At 40.0% G+C, this 25,504-nt stretch overlaps 1 protein-coding gene across 3 annotated transcripts; it reads left to right on the top strand.

The window, feature by feature from the left end:
- Window positions 1-391: 391 nt before the first annotated feature.
- On the top strand, window positions 392-23,432 carry ASB9 (ankyrin repeat and SOCS box containing 9). 3 transcript variants are annotated; one of them, XM_089511657.1, is made up of 8 exons: window positions 392-618; window positions 5,978-6,147; window positions 15,299-15,378; window positions 16,816-16,923; window positions 17,535-17,685; window positions 18,866-19,000; window positions 19,665-19,856; window positions 23,271-23,432. In XM_089511657.1, the coding sequence occupies exons 2-8, from the start codon at window positions 6,054-6,056 to the stop codon at window positions 23,393-23,395; spliced, it is 885 nt and encodes a 294-aa protein (XP_089367783.1). In that variant the 5' UTR covers window positions 392-618; window positions 5,978-6,053; the 3' UTR covers window positions 23,396-23,432. The 3 variants fall into 3 exon arrangements, with proteins under 3 accessions (XP_089367783.1, XP_089367782.1, XP_089367780.1); XM_089511656.1 differs by lacking the exon at window positions 392-618 and adding an exon at window positions 1,197-1,982; XM_089511654.1 differs by lacking the exon at window positions 392-618 and adding an exon at window positions 5,197-5,833.
- Window positions 23,433-25,504: the final 2,072 nt, after the last annotated feature.

Below are 25,504 nucleotides of genomic sequence, written 5' to 3'. Positions count from 1 at the left end.
CAGCAACAACGATTAAGAGAGTATGTTTTTTAAATCAGTTTTGCAGTGTTTTAATGTGATGTTTTAAAATTGGTTTTAAACTTTTTGTAAATGTTTTTTAATTTGTTGTTGTGGAAGCTGGCTTGTGTCCCAGCCTGGAAGAAAAGTGATGTAAATACAGTAAAATAAATAAATAAATAAATAATAAAGTGGTCTGTTTATTGGGATCTGATTTTCCTACAAAAAGGCTGTCAGAGCCCTTTAACAGAATTAACACTGTGCTGCTCTCATTTTGGGGAGACACAGGGTGGCGTAGTGGTTTGAATGTTGGACTAAGACTGATCTGGATTTGATTCCCCATTTGAGCATAAAAACCTACTAGGTGACACTGTGCAAGTCACACTCTCTCAGCCTCAGAGGATGGCAGTGGCAAACCCCCTCTGAAGAAACTTGGCAAGAAAACCCTATGACAGGTCGAAATATGACTTGGAGGCACAACAAACTCTCATTTTAAATACATTGCCTGCATTGTGGAGTGCAGGTTAAACCAAACTCCCTGTGTTGAAAGAGGAGGAAGTTACAACATTTATTCAGTTATATTAAGCATGCTATTGCCTACAAGGGGTTGAGAGCACAGAGGTAAGTTAAAGAGGAAACAGAAAGCAGAAGGCAAAATCTTCTTCTTCTACTACTACTATGGATTTAATCTGTGAATCAAGATAGACATAGGTCCAAAGCAGCTGTAGAAATAATCCAGTTTGAGACTGGTTTAACTGCCGTGGCTCAGTGCAAGGGAAATTATGGAAACTGTTTTTGGTGAGCCATTAAGCCTTCTCTGTCAGAGACCTCTGGTGCCACAAGAAACTACAAGTGCCAGAATTCCCTAGCACTTAGCCAATGCAGTTAGGGTTGCCATAATTTGTTACCACCAAACCGGGACAAAATGTAGGACAAAAATTAGGCCAAAATGTAGGACAAATGTAGGACAAAATTAGGACAAATGTAGGGCATTCAGGAAAAATGGAGGACGCAACCAACTAGAAGCCAAAACATTAATATTTTGTTTAAAAAACCATTAATATAAATGCTTATATTATAGATATCTTGTTGCACCTCTAAGACTACATGCATTTGAGGAAGCAGACTTTAGGAAAGCTCATGCTGCCAACTTCTTTCTTTCAGTTAATAATAATAATAATAATAGAATTCAAAGACACAGAGATTTTGCCTACCTTTGAGACTAAATGCATCTGAGGAAGCGCAGCACAGCAGAAGGCAGCGGTGAAGGAAGACCAGGGTTCGATCCCTTCCTTGGGCATTAAAAAACCAACTGGGCTAGTCACACTCTCTCAGCCTCAAGGAAAGGCAAAGGCAAACCCTGTCTGAACAAATCTTCTAAGAAACACCCTTGGGCAAATCACACTCTCTCAGCCTCTCTCTCTCCTTCCTCCGCCGCCGCCGCCGCTACGCCAAAAGCGAAGCAAACGGTGGCGAAGGCCCCCGCCAATGGAGAGAGGCCTAGAAGGCCTCTCTTCTTCCTCCGCCGCCACTGCCACACCAAAAGCATGGCAAACGGCGGCAGAGGCCTCAACACTAGTGGGATTGTCCCGGCTGAAACCAGGATATGGCAAGCCTAAATGCAATGAAACCAGTCTCAAACTGGATTATTTCTGCAGTGTGTTTTGGACTGTAGTTGCTGTAACTGAGGCCTAGGGACCCTGTTGCATGAGAGAGTTATAGCACTGATCCACTTTAATAGTCATGGCTTTCTAGGTTTTTAGGGAGGGCTATTTAGAATCATCACCCAGAAAGCTCTAGTGTCTCAGCAAACTACAGATCCCATAGGATGAAGTCCTGACAAAGTGGAATGAAGTTGATATTACTATATAGTGTTCTACCTATGAAGCTGAGAGCAAACCCATAACCATTCTTGCTTGGGGGAAATAGCAACTAGGATCCATAGAAGTGTGAGCAGCTGGGATGTGAAGTTTAGGCATATTCAGGTTACATATTCATTTCCACTGTTTTAGAATTCCTTGTGGTTATTATTATTATTAATGTTTATTTATATAGCACCATAAATTGGCACTTTACAGGCATCATCAAAACAGCATATAACTTGCCAATGGCGTACAATCTATCAGTTATAGACATATTTCTTCTGATTTCAGTATTGTATCCAGGCAATCTTATGCTATAATAATCTAGGTGACCAGATGTTTTAACTGCAAAGGAGGACAAGCCACCACAAAATGTAGGGCATTCCAGAAAAAAACTGTAGGACATGACTGAAGCAAAGCTAAAAAACACTCATATAAATATAAATCCATGCTTCTTCATCTTGCTCAAAATGGAGGACATTTTGGAATTCCTCCACCTGGACAGAAGGCTGGAATGTAGGGCATGTCCTGGAAAAGGAGGACATCTGGTCACCCTGTTTTATAGTGCATGTTTGCTTTGTACATGCCTTCCTTGGCTAATTGGAAGCATGTAGGTTGTGGTTAAGGTGGATTTTTGCTGGGAATGTAGAAAGTGTCTGAATTTATGTTTGCTGGACCACAATAAAATCCACCCTCAGGAATGAGATTATCCTCTCTCCCTCACTGATACACACACAAAATCCCTGTTTACCTGAACAGATAGTAAACAGAAGCTGCTCCTTTTTATTTTTGGAATTTTCCAAAAGTAAAAAGGAGCGGCTTTTGTCTATTTTCCTTCTACTTTCCATGTCTAAACTGCTGCCACATTGGGGAATTAATGTAGTTTGACACTGCTTTAATTGTCGTGGCGCCATCCTATGGAAATCCTCGGATTTGTACTTTGTTGTGGCACCAGAGATCTCTGAAAGAGAAGGCTAAATGTGTCATGAAATTACAAATCTCAGAAGTCCATAGCATTGAGCAATGGCAGTTAATATGGTGTCAAACTGGATTAATTCTGCAGCCGTAATATTATGTGTATCTCATTGGGCCCTTGCTGTAGTTTTACAAGTGTGCAGTTTCTATACTCATGATGGATTGTATTTGTGTTTGGTTGTCTGTGTGCCCTCAAGCTGCCTATCAACTTATAGTAACCCTCTGAATTTCATAGAGTTTTCTTAGGCAAGGAATACTCAGTTTTTCCCCATTCCTGCCTCTGAATTACATTCTACAGAACCTGGTATTCCTTGGTGGTCTCCCATCCAAGTACTAACCAGGGCTGATCCTGCTTAACTTCCAAGATCAGAAGATAGGCCCTTCTGTGTTTAGATGATAAAATAAGTTTTAGATTGCATCTGCACTGCAAAAATAATTCAGACAGACATTCCTTTAAATACCATGGCTCAGTGCTATGCAGTTCTGGGAATTGTGGTTTGATGTGGCACAAGAGCACTTTAACAAAGAAGGCTAAATGAAAACTACAATTCCCCCATAGCATTGAGCCATGGCAGTTAAAGCGGTGTCAACTGGGATTATTGCTGCAGTGCTGAAGCAGCTGTTATCTTTTCTTTTACTGTATTTCAGGGTTGTTGGGGTTCCCCCCCCCCCCTTCTTAAATTGTTCTAAAGTTGTCTTGCGGTTTGTTTAATGCTAGGCATCTTGCGTCTGCACTTCAGAGAATGAATGACAAATATGTATAGTTCAGTGAAACTAACCCTGACCTGCTTTATCTCCTGCAGCCTTCCAGAGGTCTGTGGGATGCTCTCCCTCACCTTTTCCCATGGTTGGGCCAAGGTTATGAGTAAGGTCTTTCTGTTTCCATCCCTTTTGAGTGGGGAGTTGCTGGATATCTTCAAAAGGCTGCAAAGTTCATAAACCTGCTATAGACTGAATCAGGGTAACCAAGTGCCCTCCTTTTCCAGGGCATGTCCTACATTTCAAACTTCTGTCTTGGAAGAATTCCAAAATGTCCTCAATTTGGAGCATGGCTAAGAAGCAGGAATTTATATCCATAGGGGTGTTTTTAGCTGTTAGTTTGTCATGACCTCCAATGTTGCTCAAATGTCCTACATTTATAGTGCCTTGTCCTCCTTTATGGTTAAGACATCGGATCATCTTGGACTTAATAGTTGTTTTTTTTTTAATTAATTGATTTTTATTTTCTATATTCTTGCACAGTTCCATATTTCCATATCCATTTTCTTATAGATCAATACAGTGGCCCTTGGTATCAGCTGGGGTTTGATACCACCACATGCTGTGGGCAACAAAATCTGTGGATACTCAAGTCCCATTAAATACAATGATACAATGAAATGGTGTCTCTTATATAAAATGGGAAAATCAAGGTTTGCTTTTTGGAATTTATATATTCCACATCATGGATGCTTGAATCCTTGGATAAATAATCCATGGATAAGGAGAGCTGGCTGTATAATAATTATTGTGCATCAGTCCTTATTCCAACACATTCTACTAGTTTCTATTTAACAAAATAACAATCCTATGAAGAGAAATGAATGAATGGGAATATTATTGCTACCATTTATTATTATTATTATTATTATTATTATTATTATTTCAATGAGTGTGTTGGTTTTAATGGGACCTCAACCACACTACTCATTACTGTTTATTGCCTCGAGTAGGGTATGAAATTATTATTATTATTATTATTATTATTATTTATATAGTGCTGTAGATTTGCACAGCGCTGTACATAAAAACAACAAATATAAAAGAGTAAACCTGCCTATGACATACAATCTAAGAAATGATAGGATAATACAAATAAAATACATAGCAATACAGGAAATGGTTCAATAAAACAGGCAACAAAAAGAACATCAGATAGCAAGTGACAATCACGCAATGTCTGGGAATGCTTCTCTGAACAGGATGGTCTTCAACTCCATTTTGAACCTGGTTAAAAATAGAAAACAAAAAATTATAATAAAGAAGCCTGCCCAATATTGTGTTTTTAATCCTACAGGGCAGCCCTTCCCTACCTAGGAGTTTATCACACGGGGAAATCCCATGCAAACATGGGATTTAAAAGGTAGGAAAAAAACCACAAAAGCGGGTTGATTTTCACAAATGTTGGTATTAAACTTGTGTTAACCCGAACAGATAGTAAACAGAAGTTTCTCCTTTTGACTTTCGGGATTTTCCAAAAGTAAAAAGGAGTGGCTTTCGTCTACTTTCCTTCCACTTTCCATTCGGGTTAACGTTAGTTTAACAATGATGTCGTGTGAAAATCAACCCGCAAACCCCCCCCCTCCCCGTTTTTGCACAGGATTTCCTCCGTGTGATAAATTCCTTAGTGACTTTTTGTTGTGTTGGGCTACACATCCCATTATCCCCAAGCAACATAATGAAATTTGCAATCAGTCTATCTGGAAGGCGCCTATATTGGGAAATGCTGCCAAGTGGATTATAAAGGACTAGCTGAAAAATACAGAGTTTTCAACATGTGGTTTCAATTTTTGCTCTGTGCTGGGCGGTGACTGCTTTCCTATGTGGAAAAAAATTCAATGTGCCATTTCTACATGCTGTTTTCAAACGCCTGCAGTGGTACATCTTAAAAACAAATTAAATTTGTGGTAAAGGAAGAACAGATAGCAGTCAACTCTTCCTCCTTCCCTCCCTCTCTTTTTTCTTTCTCTCTTTCCCTCCCCCTCTTTCTGTTATAAATCCCCTGAAGGCAGAGTTTGCTGAGCTAGTTAAACTGGCTCTTTCTGTCTTGTTTTTTTAATTTTGGCAAGGGAAAAGTTCCTCTCTTGTAAAAACAAGAAGGCAGACTTTCTGATTGGACATGGTTTTGGAAAGGATATGACATCAGCCACATCCCTCACTTTGTTCTGTATGTCTGCAATCTTCTTGCACTTTTTTATTCAGTCAATGAAAGAGGTGTTCTGTTAAACTGCAATGCCAAGGTATTTGGGTTGCTCTGGACCTGGATCTGCATTTAAGTCCTAGTCTTTTGCTAAGTACTTTTCTTTTTACCTGCTCATAGATTTTTTTAAAAAAAATATGTAAATCACTCATTGGAACATGATGTGTTTTTCTTTTTTAAACAGGCAAGATGGAATTTGAACTCGCATGATCTCAAAACAGTGAAGTGAAATAACTGTATTCAGAGTGAGCAGTCTTGCAATGGACGAGGAAGGAGCAAATGCCAGTTCTCACATGCCACAGGGATCAGAAAGACAGTCTCATGTAGCCTACCGACCGAATCCATTGATGGGTGGTGAGTAATATTGCTCTATGTACAGTGCATCAGAAGAAACTTTTCACAGTGGAAATGGAAGGACCATGGAAGATGTGCTAGGATAGTTAACCACCATGTATTTATTTAGAAAAATTGCATGACACCCTTGATAATATATGATCTGGGTAGTTTACAGTGCAGATTGACATTGATAAAGTATAGAAATATAAAAATGAAATTTGAATACATATCTGTACAGCAGGAATACGAAAAGGTGCAAAAGCTGTAATCTATGTAGTTTTACCTGGGATAACGTACCCTTCCACTCACTGAGTACTGTCATTCCAGTGAGACTTAACTTCTGAATGGACATGCAAAGGATTGAGTTATAAAATTTTTAATACAACAGAATAGGCTGCACAATTACACTAATCCCTATAGAGGTTGTTAAAAAAACAAACAAACCTGAAAAGCAGAAACGTCTGACTCATGAATTGCTTTGTGGAGTTTCCACGCCACTAATACTGTATACTTGAAATAGATGACATAGCTGTGATGACCAGATTCAGAGTTGTATTGTTGTTGTTTTGAGGAAAGAGAGTTATTTTTCACACAACAGTTGGTGTTTGCCATAAAGAATGTTCTTTTTCCAAACAGATGATCTGTTTTAACAGACTTTTTGCAAATAGATGATCTGATTTTTAAAAAATGAGGTGACTAAAGATATAGTTAGCAGATTTTGTGAACTGAACATGCTATCTTAATTGAGAATGTGTCTTTTTTATTAAATAGTTGTATACTGACAATGCATAGTGTATTTTACTATAGTAAGATTGTGATCACACCAATAGTGGTGGCTTTTTCCTTACCTTCTCATCTCTGTACAGTACTCTATAGCAACTTTCCTCAACTTAATGTGCTTTAGATGTGTTAGAACACTACTTTCATCATCCTCAGCCTTCACATCCAATAGCCATGCAGGCTGGGGATGATGGGAATTTCACTGGTGGAAATAACTATTATTCTATAGTCTTTTTAGTTTGTAAGATATTTGGAAGGGACCTTCTTTTTTGCCTGAATAAAGAAAGTACCATTGTACACTGAGAATGCATGAGTCTCCCTTATCCAGAATTCTGAAAGTGGAAATATTCCAACATTCAAAATTGTCCGCATGGGTGGCTGAAGTAGTGATGTCTCTGCTTTCTGATGGCTCAAGATACACAAACTTTGTTTAATGCCCAAAATTATTAGAAATATTGTGTATACAATTGCCATCAAGCTGTGCATGAATTTCAAGTTTAGATTTGGCTCCCATCTCCACGATATCTCATTATGTATATGCAAATATGCCAAAAATCTAAAAAAAAATCCAAAACACCTTTGGTTGCAACCATTTTGGATAAGGGAGTCTCAACCTGTATACAAAAATAATACTGTAGGCCCTTGGTATCCAATGGGGTTTGGTTCCAGCCCCCCTCTCCCCCCATGGATACCAAAATATGTAGATGCTCAGGTCCCATTGAATACAATGGCATAACAAAATGATATCCCTTATATAAAATAGCAAAATCAAGGTTTGCTTTTTGGAATTTATTTATTTATTTAAATTTCCAGCTGTGGATGACGGAATCCATGGATAAAAAAAATCTGTGGATAAAGAGGGCGGATTATAGTGACAATTTCCACGTGTGATCTATATTTCATATAAAATGTCTATAAAACTGCAATACTATATTTTGAAAGAGGGTGTTGATTTTTCTGGAATAGGGGATGGGCTAACCCTAACACTTACTCAAATGAGTGGTTCTCTTCCATTTTCTATTATTAATAAAACTTCATGCTGTTTATTGATGTTATTGTCAACATAGGTCTGAGTAGGGTTGCCATATCCCGCCTGGGGGTGGGACTTTCCCGGTTTGGGGCATGGCCACATGGTCCCATCCCAGTTTGGCCCCGCCCCTGGGACCCCCCCCCCCCCGATGGACGCCAGGCAAGGAAAGGAGCCTTGCCTCAGCGAGGCCTGTTCCCTGCTTGGCCTCCTCCGCCGGCCAGGGAGGCGGCCTGGCAGGGCCAGGAGAAAGGGTCTCGCCTCAGCGAGGCCCTTTTCTCCTGCCTTGCCGCCTCCTCTGCCGGCCAGGGAAGCTGCAAGGCAGGGAGAATGGGTCTCGCCTCAGCGAGGCCCTTTTCTCCTGCCTTGCCACCTCCTCCGCCGGCCAGGGAGGCTGCAAGGCAGGGGAAAGAGCCTTTCCTCTTCTTTCTCTTCCTCTTCTTCTTCTGTCTCCTCTTCTTCCTCCTCCTCTTCTTCTTACTCTCCTCCTCCTCTTCTTCCTCCTCTTCTTCTTCTTCCTCCTCTCCTCCTCCTCCTCTTCCTCCCCTTCTTCTTCTTCCTCCTCCTCTTCTTCTCCACTTCTTCTTCTCCACCTCATCCTTCCCCTCTTCCTCCCCTTCTTCTTCTTCCTCCTCCTCTTCTTCTCCACCTCTTCTTCTCCACCTCATCCTTCCCCTCTTCCTCCCCTTTTTCTTCCTCTCTACTTCCTCTTCTTCCTCCTCCTCCTTTTCCCCTCTTCCTCCTCCTCTTCTTCCTCCTTTTCTTCTTCTCCTCTTCCTCCTCCTCTGCTTCTTCCACTCTTCCTCCTCATCTGGTTTTTGACCAGAAAGGGAAGCACATTTCTGCCATCTGTCTAGGAATAATGCCAAATGTCCTCCATTTTGATCATGCCTAAGAAACATGCATTTATATGAATTTTTTTTTAAAAAAAAATCAATTTTTAAAAAATGTGCCCTACATTTGAAAATTTTGTCCTACATTTGTCCTACATTTGTCCTCGTTTGGAGGTCCTGACTTATGGCAACCCTAGGTCTGAGTGATACAAATTTATGGCGGGATACAAACCGCCATATAGTACGTATTCTATACGTACTAGGGTTAGGAAGGGGCGGTGCTTCCGCACCCCCCTAACCCTAGTACGTATAGAATACGTACAAGATGGTGGCGCCCCTTCCACATGGGCGCCGCCATCTTTACGTACTGGACGCATAGCGTCCAGACGTGTCGCGGCGCTAATGACGTCACGAATGCGCCCTTGGCGCTTACGTCATCAGTGCGCCGCGGAAAGAAGCTCCGAAATGGAGCTTCTTTTTTGCTCTGTGCGGGAGCTGTGCAGTTTAGCTGCTGCAGCTCCCACGCAGAGCAAATGGCGCCAGCGGGAGACCATCACAAAGTGGCGGTCTGTATCCCGCCTATGAATCCATTTAAGTTAGAATGCATGTATATTACTCATATTAAGTCTGTACCATCAAATTAGAAACAAACAAAAAGACCTCCTCTCCGAATCTGTACACTGTAGTGCCACTTTAATTGCCATGGGAACATCCTATGGAAACTTGGAACATTTTATGCATTTTATGGAGGGCATTTAGCGTTCTCAGCCAGAGTGCTCCCCCAAACTATTCCAGAGGATGCAGCCATGGAAATTATAGGAGAAACATAGTGCTATACAGCCAGTCTTCTGTATCCACAGATTCAACTATACACGGCTTGAAAATATTAAAAATTATATAAATAAATTCCAAAAAGCAAACTTTGATTTTGCCATTTTAAATAAGGGAAACATTTACTACACTTTAATTCCATCCTATAGTATCCTGGGATTTGCTGAGAATTTTAAATACCTTCCCCCAAAAATAACAACTCTGTGTGTGTCTTAGGTTTCCATAGGATGTTGCCATGACAGTTAAAGTGGAATCAGAACGCTTTAATGTAGTGTGAAAGGAACCCTTAGTGACTTGCAGTAGTGTAATCCTCAGTTACACAATCCTAGGCCCTTTTGGGGGGAGAAACAGCAGTGCAGGGGGTAGAAAAAGCCATCTCTGTCACCAGTGAAAACTCCCAGCTCCGAAGCAACTTAGGCAGGACAGCTTTTCGTTTTGACAAATATTCTATTTTGACATTCTGTGTCTCCCCCTTGTTGTCACAGCCTCAATGGCAATGTTTCTCCTGCCTTTGTACAGCTACCTGTGAAGCATCAATACTTATCATCCTCTGAGCTATTGATGCAAAATCCTGGATAACATAGGATTATAATTCAGGATTTTAAAAATGAACTACTGTCTTCGAGTATTTGGTGAGAGACAGGTCAAAAGAGCTGCCCAGGATTTAGGGCATGCAGTCACCTCTTTTAGTGCCAGATGGGGGCCGCGGCAACTGCACGCCATGGCCCCGATCTCGCCTTTGCGTGGCACAAAAAAGAGCCGCAAAAAGCTTTTGGTGCTCCTTTGGCGTTGCATGATCTAGATGTAGCGCCAGAGGAGCACTGTGATGCTGTGCGCCGTGTGGTGTAGCACATGGCATTACACTGGCCTGGGGACGGAGTCAGGGTGTGCGTCATATTAATGGCCGGTCTGTACAGACTCTTAGTAAAACTGAATTCATCCAACTTAGTCCAATGCCAGTAATGACAGAAGACAAAGATGTTCTCTGAATTGAGGAAAGTTTTAAAACAGAACTTCAAACATTAAGGCAGGCCCGCACAACATATGGCCCGGGAAAAGCATGCGGCCCGCCAAGCATTTTCCAGTGGGACAGCTTCCTGTGGGATATGTGGTGGCTGGCTGCTAACGCCCAGTCAGGTAAGGTTCACAAGCCTCCTCCACAGCGCAGCCTTACTCCTGAGCAATCCTTCACCATCCTTCCAAAGCCAATGCTGCTAAATGGAGGATGAGGAGGAGAAAAAGAACTAGGCAAGCATTAAAAAGCCCTTGTAAAAGGAACTTTACTGTCAGAGGACTTCCATTTTAAAAACTCCCCAGTTTAAAAAGCCATTTGTAGTAATCTACTTTAATTTCCCACTATCTGCACTTTAAAGGAAAATATCACATGCTCCCATGTGATGGAGAAGTGGGCACATTCTAATTTTAGTTCCTTTTATTGTGATATTTGCAGCATTTAAATCGCTCTTATTCTAAAAAAACAAAACAAAAAACCCACAAAAAAACCACCCTGGTAAATCATATGAATACTATCTTTTCCCCCTCTTTTCATATCAAAATTCCCAGGTTACAGATAAAGTGTCCATATTCTATGCAACCACTTGTGTCTGCTCTAGATCCTTGATAACTAGGTAATGATCAACCCTATGAAAACATCCATTTCAAATATGATTCCAGGGTACGATAAACTGATTGCTGACAAAACATCCCATTAACTAAATGTTGTAAACAGTAAGAAAACCTTAAAAGTGTATTAAAACTTGTATCATTTAGCAAAGTAATTTCTTAAACATTAATGTTATTTCATAAGTAAAATCTTAATTAATAAGTGTCAAATTAATAAGTACCAAAGCACACTGTAGAAACAATGCAGTCTGACATTGCTTTAACTGCCCTGGTTCAATGCTAGGGACTTCTGGGAATTGTAGTTTTCTGAGATATTTAGCCTTCTCTATCAGAGAGTTTTAGTACCACAAGAAACAACAATTCCCATGATTCCCTAGCACTGAGCCAGGGCAGTTAAAGCTGTGTCAAACTGCATTATTTCTGCGGTGTGTTTTGGGCCCGATATTAATTGAAATGTCCCTTTTTGATAATATGGGGGTGTTTTTTGCAAAATAGTTTAATAATTAATTATACCTTTACTTGGAAAGTGAGCTGCTAAAAAACTATCTGCAGCACGAAGAACTTTAACCCATTTTAATTTTGGCCCTTACCTACTTCCAAGTTGTGCAGTCTGCATTAAGGATTCACTTTCCTTTAAAAAAAAAAGAGAGAGGGATGTTCATGTAAATTATTATTATTATTACTACTACTACCATTCTGGTTTTGTTGGCATTAGACTGATTTGATATTTGTGTTTAAATATTATTGAAACCTTGGAACAGTTTGACTCTGCCTACAGTCCCATGTTCAGTTTGCCTCTGCCTATAGTCCTCTGTACTCTGATCCATTGCAAAACATTACTCTTTCACCAGTAAGTCAAGGGGAGCAATGGCCTAGTTAAGGACAATATTGTAGGCTTGTGGTCATGGATCTGCTTTTCTGGAGAGCCACTTTGAAGAGAGAAGAGAAAGCAGTAGCCTTCATTGCACCACTAGCCATAAAAATAGACAGATGATGGCAAGTTTTATTGCTGATTTTCCTTCTATGTACACCTCTGTCTCTGGGTTGGCAGTTGAGATTAGGACAGTGTACTCAGATATTTTACTCCTGGGCACCCCCCCCCCCTTTTACATCTACATATGGACTCATCCCCCCCTACTCAACATAGTATAGGAATAAAATATTTTGTTTATTTAATGTGCTCATGTTCATTCACACATTCACATATGTTCATATTTTAACATTTTAGAAGGAAATAACATGATTCAAATTAGTATAGTTTTAATGTAAATGCAATATTTAACTCAATGCATCTGTAAATTTTACACATAAAAAAGTTTGAAAAGAAGAGTAGGTGGATGAATTAGGGCCTCCAAGTCTTCTACCCCTTTGATCAACTCTTGTGCCCCCCCCCAGGGGAGGCCCCTCCCCACCATTTGAGAACCACTGGATTAGGAGATATCTCTGCAACAGTTAAATATAGACAAAGGGTTTGCTTAGTTGATGTTGATCCTTGGAGATATTTACAAGCCACGCTTACACAAACTAACATCAGAATTTGGTGTTTTTCTGATACCATAGGGCCTGAACAGATAGGCCAAAATAAAGCTGCTTCGTGTCACTTTGGAGGTATGCTATTTAAATGCTGCATGTGTCCTAAGAGGCCAGAAGTCACGACAAAGCCATGCTTCAGTCCAAACATGCTCTGAGTGAAGAGGCTGTTGGATAAAATTCCTTGGAGTAACACTGCAATTTATGGCAACCGTAGGTGGCTAGGATAAGGGACAAGACTTCTACTGGCAGAAATGTTTTCAGAGGTCTACTGACAAAGCAGTCTGGTGACATAACTGCTCTGCTGGCTACGATTTCTGAGCAAAAGACACAAAAGGGGGACAGAGAAAAGACAAAACAATAAAGAATTCAGGAAATTATTTCATTACAAAGAATGTGGGGGGGGGGGGGACAGCTGGGAGAAAGATTACATCTTCCCTATCCACATGCAGTATTCCAAGTATATCTGATGAAACATGCTGGAGGACATCTCAGTTAAAACTAATACTAGTATTACTTAATTTATTTAACTTTTGTAATTAATGTTTTAGTTGTATCCTTGTAAAATTATGGTAAGCCACTTTGAATCTTATTTTGGGAGAAAGGCAGGATATAAATCAAATAAATAAATAAATAAATAAATCTTATTAGTCTTTAAAGTACTGTACTACAAAACGTCTTGTAGCTTCCCATATATTTACTAGGAAGGAAGGAAGAAACTGAGGTTTCCCTGTGATTGGCGTTGCCATAATTGTCCACTAAAACCCGGGACAAAATGTAGGAAAAAATAGACCAAACTGTAGGACAACTGCAGGACAAAACTCAGCCCAAAATGTAGGACATTTAAGGTCCTCCATTTTTCTTAAATGTCCTACATTTTGGGGTGAGTTTTGTCCTGCAGTTGTCCTACAGGCGCGTTACAGACTGCCCAGAAGGGGCAGTCTCGCGCCACTGCTGGTTGCTGCGTCCGGGAACCGCAGCATTCAAATTGCGCAGTTCCCAGACGCAGCAAGGAAGAAGCGCCGAAATGGTGTTTCTTCTTCCGGCCCGGATGAGACGCCACGAGGCGCTACTCGTGCACTTGCAGTGTCACATCCGGTGCGCGACGTGCGGATGCTATGCATCCAGCACGTAAAGATGGCGGCGCCCGTGTGTATAGGGCGCCGCCATCTTTATGCCCTCGTCACGTGCTAGGGGTGAGGCCGGTGTGGACGCTAGGTCCTTGGCCAACCCCTAGCACGTGACGGGGGCGCCGGAAGAGCCCGTCTGTAACGGGCCTCCGTTTGGTCTAGATTTTGTCCTACATTTTGTCCTGGGTTTTAGTGGACAATTATGGCAACCCTACCTGTGATGGATGTTTATTGACATAACTAGAGTCTGTCCTCATGACACCAAAGGTTTCCTCCTGGATCACCAGCCTTGGAATCTCAGATCAAGCTACTGTATGGGGTGGGCATCATGTGGCCCTCCAGATTTGGTGGTACTGTAACTCCCAGCAGTCGCAGCAACTGTGAACAGTTGTGAGAAATGTTGGGGGTTGTGATTTAGCAGCATCAAGATCTTTGATAAAAACTCGCCAAAATTAAGTACAGCTTGCGCGCCCCATCCGCGGACTTTCCATCCTCGGCTTTAAGCTTATGTGGACGGCAAGCCCCAGATGTTACAATGGCACACACAGCCATTGAAACAAACAGGACTTGAGGTCTCTCGTTTTTTGGCATACGCAATGGTTCCGGAATGGATCCCCTGCGTATATAAGGGGCCCACTGTACTTTCATATCTCATTAGTTTTCAGTGTGTGAATTAACCATACCCTTAATCCTTCTCAGGGAGTCTGGTTGGCTTTTGCCTTTTCCTTATATTGTCATACAGAGGGTATAGTGGGAAGCCCAGCTAACAACAGTGTCCTAGGACTTTATCACACAGAGAAAATCAGGGGTTTGAATAGGTATTATCCAGTGATATTCATGTGATCACGGTAAAGATTTTCACACACCATCATGATTAAAGATGACTTGTCCCGGGAATAACCAGGGAACAACCAGCAACAAATCATTCATGGGATTTCCCCATGAATGAATTGTTGCTGGTTATTTGCTGGTTATTCCTGGGATAAGCCATTTTTAATCGTGATGCATGTGAAAATCTTCACTGTGATTGCACAAATATTGCTGGATAATGCCCGTTAAACCTCCGATTTTCCCTATGTATGATAAAGTCCCTAGTTGTTGGGAGCAGCGTGGCAGCTGGCAGAAGGCACGTAAAAGTGAGTAGACAGTGGTTTGACTAACTTTGAAACTTTTATCTCTTTCTTTACCTGGGATATTTTGGCCTTTTCCTGAATGACATAGGCCTGAGTGATAAGGCTGGCAGACTAGAAAACAAAGCAGTGTTGTGTCTGCTTAATAAAAATGGAACAAACACACAGATATCCATAACCTGTAAGAATTCTATTAGCCGGAGTGAGATTTACCATGCAAATGAATATAACCTGATTGAATTACATTCTTCTTTCCAAACCTTCTTTTTTTCCATCTCTGGGCAGATTTTGTTTCCGAGTGGTCTCCTATACATGATGCCTCCCTACATGGGCGACTGCTTGCTCTGAAGAAACTCATCAATCAGGTATTGTGCTATTAGGGAGATAAACATTCAGTTTGCCTTGCTCATTAAGCCTTCTCTTGAAAGCACACTCTATTTTGTGCAGGTAAGGTAGCAAGGGCTGACGTGTGCTTTGACCTTGAGAAGAGATATAACACAGCATCTCCAAAGAAAGATAGTCTTACAAGGGAACTTTTTAAAAACAACACGTTGGGATTTTATTAAAAAATCTGCCTTGGAACATGAAATAGCCTTCCTGCTCTCTCTAGAATGGAGTTTGTATGCCTCTCCCCTTTCAGAGCCAGTGTTACCATTAGGCAGATTGAAGCTAGTAGCATATGTTGGGTGGGGTGAAGGTGGTAATGGGAACAGAGAGGCTTTTCTTCTTTGTTGGAGTACAAAGGTATGTGTTCCAGGCAGCCTGCTTCCACCCCCTAAACTAGACTGTTGTCCTCAGATAAAAGGGAAGATATTGTCCCATTGCTGGTGTTAAAAAGTCCAGTCATCTTAACTGTTAAAAGTTAAGCTTGATGTCTTTGAAGATGTCTTTAAGAAAACATTCTTTTCTCTCCTTGTTTTTTAAATAAATATAACAGCAGTTAACATTGTGGAGCAATGCCATATTCCTACCTAGGATAATTCTTAACCACTTTATTGGTTTTAGAAAGAAGATTGGATACCCATTTACATCAATGATTGTCTTGGATGAGCCACAATGGAATTTCCACATTTGCATAAACAAACATTAACAAATGGTTTCCACGTTTTGTCTCAAAATAGCTCGCATACGGTTTTTCTAATGACACTTGTAGTATTTCAAGCCTTTAAAAGTGCACAGAATACATAAAGATGAAAGGCTTTCCATTTCCCCAGTCAAAAAGCCTTTCTGCTGTTCCACTGACCTTTTTAGAAAACGTGTAAATATGTCCAGTTCTATCAGTCCGAAGCCCTTTCTTCTCTTCTATTTCTTTACATATGTAAATATACAATACAGAGCAATCGTAGGCATGTTTGCACAGAAGTAAATCTCATTACGTTCTGTGGGTTTGTTCCCTAATAAATGTCCTCAGGATTGCTTTCTCGTTGTCTCTTTTCTTATAAAAAGCTTACCAAAAAGAACAAATATAGTTAGAGACAATCCATTAAAAAAATCTTTTCACTACACTTGCATAGCATCTGGTTCCTGCAGTTCCTAAGGCACAATGTTATCAACAAACAGGTGCATCCTGTAGAGATAACATTGCAAAAAAAATAATATGTTAACATCAGCAGTTTTAGTTCTAGAATGACCTTTAAGTGAACCAAAAAGTAAACAGCTGTCAAAATTACCGTTCACTAGAGCAATGAGGTTGCCTAATACCAGTCAGTGATGGATGTGTTGATCTGACAACATAAAATATTCCAGGTTTTCAAAGAACTATCGGTATGAGCCCCTAATTACTACTTCCTCTATTATGCCAGGGAACCAGTGTGAATCTCATGACTGCAGATTGTGTGTCTCCTCTCCATGAAGCTTGCCTAGGTGGATATTCTGCTTGTGCCAGCATTTTGTTGAAACATGGGGCCCATGTAAGTAATGAAATTTAACTTAGGTTTTGGTACATGTGGAAAAAAGAAGGAACTTTATTCAGAGCCCGTTTATAGCTCATAAAAGTGAGTCAATCCAAAACTTCCATCTCATTCCATTTTGCCATTTCCTGATGGTGTGTGTGTGTGTCAGAGGATCTTGCTTGATGCCCAATCTGCCCAATCTTAAAACCTGAATTAGAATTAATACTGTGGAATTTCGTATTCTATCTGTGGTATTGTAGCTAATTAGTAGGAACAGTTAATTTCAAATAAAAGAGTTACCTGATGAAATAATTCCCTCTGATACTAGATTTAAGGGAACGGGGCGTGATGATTTTGCCATAAGCAAAACACACGCTGATAATGCTCACTCTGTTAATTATGTTCTTGGGGCTGAATCTTAACATGGAAGAGGGGACAAAAGTTCTGGCTTGCTTTAAATTTAAAACTTGTTATAGTTGTTTTTTCTTGATTATTTTTCATTTGCCAAAGCTCTGCAATGTTTATGGTACTAAGCTGTGGTGCCTAATAAACATGTTGCATGACTATATCCCAGTCTTAAGTCCATTGTTTGTTCATTTGTTTTTTTAAAACAACATTCCTTCTTTAAGGTAAATGCAGCTACTGTTGACTGGAACACACCTTTGTTCAATGCTTGTGTCAGTGGCAGTACAGATTGTGTAAATCTGCTACTGGAACATGGAGCCAGCCCACATCCAGTATGTGACCTGGCATCACCTATCCATGAAGCTGCTAAGAGAGGTAAGCCTGTCAAGAGATGTCAGTTACATGATAACATGCAGCATGCTGCTGAAACAAGAAAGATGGTTAGGTTGGGCAAAGCAAGCATTGGGGATGTCCATCATGGCAGAGACCCCTTCCCAGCAGCCTGCACAACTTCATGTGACCCCTGGGAAAAGCAGAAACTGTCAGCTCATGAGTTTAAACCTAGGTTTGAACTTAATGGCTGGTGTACCTGGCCAAAGTGACCTGGATGTAGGTTTCACTCTGGTTGGGTGAGAGGCATATTTATTTTGCTCCTGGGCCTTGCAAGGCAAGTCATTCTTAGGAGCTTTGTCCCACCCATTCTCCTTTTAAGCTGTATCAGGTTCAGAGTATTTGCCGTGGAACAGATGGGCATGAAAGTGCAACCTGAATCTCCTCCAGCCAGAAGCCCACTGTCTGCACGACCTGCTCCCAAGGCAGGCTGTTGACGCAGGGGCTGACCAACACCGCCAGGAATCAGGCTGTCCTGGCTCCTTTTTTGCTCTGGTGCGGCTTCTGGCCACTTTGGAGGCATGCGTCATTTAAACAGCATGCCTCCAAACCAGCCAGAAGCCACTTCATTTGGCCTGTCTGTTTGGGCCCCAGGTTGTATAACTCATGTAATGGGTTTCTTCCATTTTTGATATATGTAGCTTGCGTGCCATCTGAAACTATACAAACTGTCTTTAATTTTAACAGTAGTTTCTAGAAGCAAACCAACTTCAAACCTTAGTTCATGAAGGTACCTTATTAAATTTAAATTAACCAGAATTTATTGTTTGGATAACATGTGGAAGCATTGCTGGGGAGTAACTAGTAATAAATAGACACTTGCAATTAATTTCTTTCCCCAATAACTAAGCATCACTACAATACTTTACAACTGTCACTTAATTATTCTTATAAGGATGCTGCAAAGAAGGAGGAGAGAGCAATCATGTGGAGAAACACTAGACTTGTTTTTCATAACACCAAACCATATTTTAGTGGTATATCTCCATGCAACCTCCCGGCTTTTTAAGAGAATGGTCCCAGTTGTGTAGGGAAGGCTAGGAAATACTGGACTAATTTGAAAAGATTGTGAGTCTACAAATTTTCAACTGCTGTGATTCTGGGCTACAGTGTTTAATTATCCAGTGCAAATAATTTGAATTTTAACTATGTAATCCTTTAACAGGTCACACTAAATGTGTAGAGGCCCTTGTATCTCATGGAGTCAATATTGATCACAACATAAAACACCTTGGTACTCCACTTTATATTGCTTGTGAGAACCAGCAAGTGGACTGTGCCAAAAAATTACTTGAGTCAGGTAATTCTTTAACAAGTTATATCCTATATACTACAGGTTGAGTCTTTATTATCCGAAATGGTTCAGAAGTGTTTTGGATTTTGAATTTTTGGGGGATTTTGGAATATCTGTATTTGCATATACATAAATAATGAGATCTCTTGGAGATGGCACCCAAGTCTAAACACAGAATTCATTTATGTATCATATACACTTTATACACAAAGGCTGAAGGTAATTTTAAGCAAGATTTTAAGTAATTTTGTTCATGAAACAAAGTTGGTGTATATTGAACCACCAGAAAGCAAAGTCTCACTGTCTCAGCCACCCATGAACAAAGTTTTGGTTTCCAGAATATTTCAGAATTCTGGATAAGGGAGACTTATCCTGTACTAGGAAACTCATTCTTTTGAACCTGGATCCTTGTGTAGTCAAAAGGGCATTTAACAGTATTTTTTTTTTTTTTACTAAGATATCTGGGAACTATACTGTGTCAAGATACTGATGGGTCTTTGCTACTTTCTGCACCCATGATATTTTGGTTATAATGCTCAGTACAAAAGGAGACTGGCATCCACTTTCAGTTGTAATCTAAACATATTTAGAAGATTGTGGTCCTTAAATGATCTTTGGGGAACTTTCTAGCAATTATTTATTTGTAATTATTTTGAATTCTTTGTTGCAGGAGCAAGTGCAAACACTGGGAAAGGTCTAGAGTCCCCTCTCCATATGGCTGCTCAAACTTCCAATGCTGATATGGTGCATTTGCTTCTTGACTTTGGAGCAAACACAAGGGCCAGGAATGCTGAGGGCAAAAAACCAACAGAGCTGGTTTCACCAAGCAGCCCACTTGCACAGATATTTCTGCAGAGAGAAGGTGCCCATTAATCTTTGTCTTGTTCAAAATCAAAGTATGTAAGAAGTTGAAGCAGCTTTTGAAAAGACTCTTGTTAACTCTGGCAGTGATAATGTTTGCCATTATGTGCTCAAAGAAAATCCCCTGCAAATCTCACCATTTAGTTAGGACCGCTGATGTTGCAAGTTTGTTTTTGATGTTACGTTAAACAATGGGAGTATACGTGGAGATTGATACACATCCACCTACATCTCTGGGATCTGGATCTGAAAAGAAAATGGAACAAGGTGTTTTTTTCTAAGAGCCAAGCCTTGATTGGTAATATAATTATAATCCATGCCTGGTTTGTAACATGACACTGAAATGTTACAATAGGTAAATGCTAGGCAGAAGAAAATCTTCATATACCTCCACTAAGTACATACCCTCATATCTGGAGAACATATATGAATGTCTTACTAAAAGATACCTGTTGCAAAATTGTTCATGGTAGCAGGATTCCACCTGGCATACACTTATGCTCAGCAAATACATTGTATGCCCATCAAAACAGACTTGCATGATTTCCATGCATTGTGTACTCACTGTATACAGTGTAAATGGGGATAGTGACGTTTGTTTGTTTTTTAATTAAAACAAACTTAGCGAATGAGTCACATATGAAACAATTTGAAGATTTGTTATACATGTGTATCTAAGTTAACAATGCCTCTTACAAAGAAACTCCTCTTGGCAAAGTCTTTTTGTGCCTGCCCAGTCCACGTTCCTCCCTGATGTATGTCTAGCTCTAGTTTTTTTTTAGCAGCATCAGCACTGGGAGGATGGTGAGGGAGAGCTGGAGAGGCAGAGACTTTCAGCACTGGGCTTTGGCAGTACTTTCTGCAGTAGACAATGCAATAAACTTGATCTGGGAAAAATGGGATTTTGCTCCAGCTGATTTCACCATAGCTGCATATCTGATGACAGCAAGGAAAGTAATAACTACAGCTTTGGGCAGAATCCCTTACTGAACATGCATGAACAGGGAGACAAAGACAGATAAGCATACATATATTTGACCACCAAAAATGGAAATCAGATTAGCAAAGGCTCATGAAAGAAAAAAATCATCCCTGGATGGATTTTGAAAGAAGTTTACAAGCAGTCACTAGAAGATAAAGTGCTTTTGTTTACTTGTGCAATCCTTCCTTGACCTGTGTTTTTCATTTCGTGCATGCATATTATTAGTTTTGAATAAAGAATTTGCTGTAACATGTAAAATTGTTCTTTTTTGGGGGGACTATAGTAACTTTATTATTTCCAGATTATTTCTATTTCAGGTGCCACATTTTCTGTTAAAGAAGTAATGCCCAGGAACACACCTATTTTGTTAACTAAGGTGTACCTGTGTAGGCTTGATATGCTTAATCGTAGATTATTTTAGTCAGGATTGTGCATGAGGTATCAAATACTCTCCAAGGCATAAATAAATCACTGTGTATAATTTACCACTTGCTATCTGTATATTGCATTAAATTCTTGAAAAATACTTTGAAAGCCAGCACAAGTTTCACCAGCAAAAGAATTTTTAAAGTTCCATTAGCCATCTTTGATTATCAGGCTTTGTACAATTTTCTAAATTCATCTCACAGTTGCTGAAAAACAATATAACTGCTAAATTAGAGTTCAGTGGTGATGCTGAATGACCACACTCAGTGTAGTAATAAAATGACATGCTGTACTTTGCAATGGGAGTTCTGATTTCCTGTTTTGACACTCTCATGCTGTCCAATAAAGTCAACTCATACAAATAAACAGCAACTATGGTTAATTTACATTTACCCAGCAATGGGTTATCTTCCTTTTTGGAAATCAGGATCTGTCAGAATAGGATATTGGATTATGTGCAATTGCAGATATAATTACTGAGATAATGGACATTATCACACCAGCGTCATGTCTTGCAGCATTTGATTTATGAAAGGAAATAGGAACATACCACTTTGAAAATGTTTCTTATCACAACTCTCTTCTTTTGCATGACTGCACTGCCTTGAAACCCTCCCAGGTGTGATAAGCCTTTTTGCTGCAATTCCAGTATTACAACCAGTAGTGCCATGAGGGGGCCCAGTTCTCCTCTCCCTTTCCCACTTGCTATTCCAAAGCACACTAACACTGTGTTTCTTGGTTTATTTATTTTTAATTTTGCTGTGTTTGCATAACTCGTAAAAATGATTAAAATTATATTCATTTTAGCGTTATGCAGATACAGCAAATATAAAAATAAAATTAAAAATCCAGCAGGCACGGAGGCACAACATTGCTTTGCAATAGTGAGTGGGAGGGGGACAGAGGAGGAAAATCAGGCTCTGGCCTGCCACGTAATTGTTGTAATGCAAAAGCTGAAGTGAAGAGACCTTTTCACCTGTGCAGCTGCACTACAGAAGTGACATGAAAAGGAATTGACAGGTTTGGCCTGTTAATGAAAAGGTGCACTACAGTACTAAATGGAATGCAGGGCAACAGTAGGATGGACACAATATTGTGTGATAATTACTGATCCAAGATGCTTTTATGCTGTTAAAATCTCACTGTCTATCATCATGTGGTAAAGTCCCTATATACTAAGCAGTCTGAATACCTAGAATGTTTTTTAAAAACTATAATGTTGAAAAAAAGAAGTATTTAGGATGACCCAAAACATACACTCTGCTCACATTCAAATCTTATGTCATATTTGAGGTTGGGATGTTAATTTTCTTTGTTCATATTGGGTTTTAGCATGTAACTTGTTTACTTCAGATTTTATCCAGTTTCCATTGTGATGATAGTGTCCTTGATCTATCCACTGTTGTATCTATCCATGGCTGAGATGTGTTGAATAGTATCTCCCTTACTGTTGATAACGGGTTAAATGGCCATTTACTAGCTCAACTTCTGCTTTACATCAAAAAGGAGGAAGTGCTGTGTTCAATACAAAGAAATGAAGAATATTTTGGTGGCAAAACATCAAGACAATTGCATCTTTGTTATTCTTTCAGGGTAGATTTCCATTTAGTAATCTTTTTTTATAACTCACTTAATTGCATTGTTTTTCTTGTAGCCTCCTGTTTTTGTAACATGATGATTTGATTTTGACCTTTTCATTTTTAGGTCGGGATGGTTAAGGAAAAGCCATTCTAAGCGTGGAGGACCTCTGTTAGGGATGCTTTGATTTGGATTTCCTGCATGGCAGGGGGTTGGACTGGATGGCCCTTGCGGTCTCTTCCAACTCTATGATTCTATGAAATATCTTGGGAGACCTGAGCATTTAAAATTGTTTTGTAGCCATGTAGCTACTCAGGGTTATAAGAATAAAAGCTGGCCTTGTTATGCAGATCAAACTGATTATGGAAACCCAATATTAAGTCAATAATATCTTGCTTGTTTCTTTGACATCCCCTCTCCCTTTTTCAGGGCCCTTTTCCTTGATGCAGTTATGCCGCCTGTGTATATGGAGATACTTGGGATCCAAAAGACAACAAAGAGCAAATGAACTTCTGTTACCAGATGAGCTGAAACGGTTTCTCTTGTATCTTTAAAAATTTTCTGTTTTCTAGTGGCTTATTAAAGTTTTGTTTCTTATCCATGTTTATTTGTACAGTATATAACTCAGTGTAATGGTTTGAACTAGACCAGGGTTTGAATCCTGGCTTGGCCTTGGAAACCCACTGGGTGACCTTGAACAAGTCACACTCTTTCAACCTTTGAGAATGGCAATGGCAAATCCCCTCTGAAGAAACTAACCAAGAAAACCCTATGATAAGTTCACCTTAGGCTTGCCCTAAATTGGAAACGACTTGAAGGCACGCACACAACAGCAACAACATAGTACAAACACCAAAGCTGGGTTTTCAACAAGTCTGGTTGCATTGAACTGTATATTTGACTAACAGACAAAACTAATATATGTATAAAATGAGCAAAATAATAATAATAATAATAATAATAATAATAATAATAATAATTTTATTTATATATCCCGCCTTTCCCAAGGATCAAAGCGGGATTACATAAGTAAAGTAATACATACAAGGCAAACATATATAAAATACTTATACTGAATTATATATCCCTATTAAGTTCCTTAAAATATCCAATCATCCAATCATTATACCATCATAGTCAGGGTGGAGCCTTATCCATTGTCTCTATAAAAAATCCGGTGGATAAGTCTGCCAGAAGAGATCCATTTTAAGTGCCTTCTTAAAGGTGTCTAAGATGGTAATAAGATATATCTCTTCCAGTAGACTATTCCACAATTTACGGGTTGCGGCAGTAAATGCTCTATGTGAAGTTGTGGTTAATCAAGTGTTACAATATGCCAACAAATTCTTCCCCGATGTTCTGAGTGCAGGGCGGATGATGTAGAGAGGCGTTCCTGTACATAACTCGGGCCCGAGCCATGTAGGGCTTTAAAGGTAATAACCAACACCTTGTATTGTGCCTGGAAGCTGATTGGTAGCTAGTGGAGAGATTTTAAGTCTGGTGTTATGTGGTCAAACCTAGGTGTACTGGTGACCAATATGGCTGCTGCATTTTGAATCGGTTGAAGCTTCCAAACTTGGTACAAGGGTAGTCCTAAGTAGAGCGCATTACAGAAATCTAAATGAGAGATTACCAGTGCGTGTTCAAGGTCCTTTTTGTTTTGGCTTCCACGTTCTTCAGTTGCTAAAGATGAAACTGAGTTGCACTAAGTGGCAGTTTAGAAAACTGTTTCCAGCATTCTTCAGGGGATGATGGTATTATTCTTTAGGGGTGCATCTTCACTGTAGAAATAATACATTTTAACACCACAAACTTCCATGGCTCCATCCTAGAGAATCCTGGGATTTGTAGTTTTGTGAGACACCAGCATTCTTTGATATGGAAGGCTAAAGACTTTATAAAACTACAGCTTGCAGGATTCAGTTGGCTGGAGCTATAGCACTTAAATTGGTGTCAAACTGAATTCATTATACAATCTGAATCCACCCTAGGTCCAGGCTGCTTGGTTGTTAGGGTCTTTGAAGCAGATGTTGAGTTTGCTGGTCCTTTCACACTAATTTTCACTGAGAAAATTGATACAATTCCCTCTCTGTGTTTGTTTTTCTCTGTGTCTCGTAATGATAGAATCTTTAGAAACAAATATACAGAGACCAGGCAAGGCAGAGTTTGGGCACTTTTAGCCTTCCAGATGTGTTGGACTTCAACTCCCATTTAGTCTCAGCCAGCACAGTCACTGGTAAGGGATTATGGGAACTGAAGTCCACAACATTTAAAGGACCAGATATTCCCCAACCCTGATGTGGGACTAGGTCAAATCCACACAGCTGCTTTTCAGTAGCATGATAACATCCAGTTTGTGGTATTGGAAATAAACCTCACCCATCCCTGATAAACCCTTTGTGGTGCCTTGCTGGTTGGTAGAATTTCCTGTAAAATAGGGGCCACTACACAGACAACATGGCCATGCTATATTTTTATTTTCTTATTAAAAGTTCTCAGATTATATTGAGAGAGTGTACAAAGGGAAGGAATATTCACCTTTATCCACTTCCTCACTGAAAAATGGGTTTCTTGTTGCTTGGGAAAACCTAGTCAGGAAAAATAATGCAGGGGTGTGAATTTTGCTGGAAAAAAACAACAACAAAACCTCTGCAATATACACA

Source organism: Sceloporus occidentalis, unplaced genomic scaffold (assembly GCF_023333645.1).
Source record: "Sceloporus occidentalis isolate IW3139 unplaced genomic scaffold, rSceOcc1.0.p SCAF_2, whole genome shotgun sequence".
Classification (NCBI taxonomy): domain Eukaryota; kingdom Metazoa; phylum Chordata; class Lepidosauria; order Squamata; family Phrynosomatidae; genus Sceloporus; species Sceloporus occidentalis.
The sequence above is the reverse complement of the archived record's forward strand: the minus strand, read 5'-3'. Positions and strand labels throughout refer to the sequence as shown.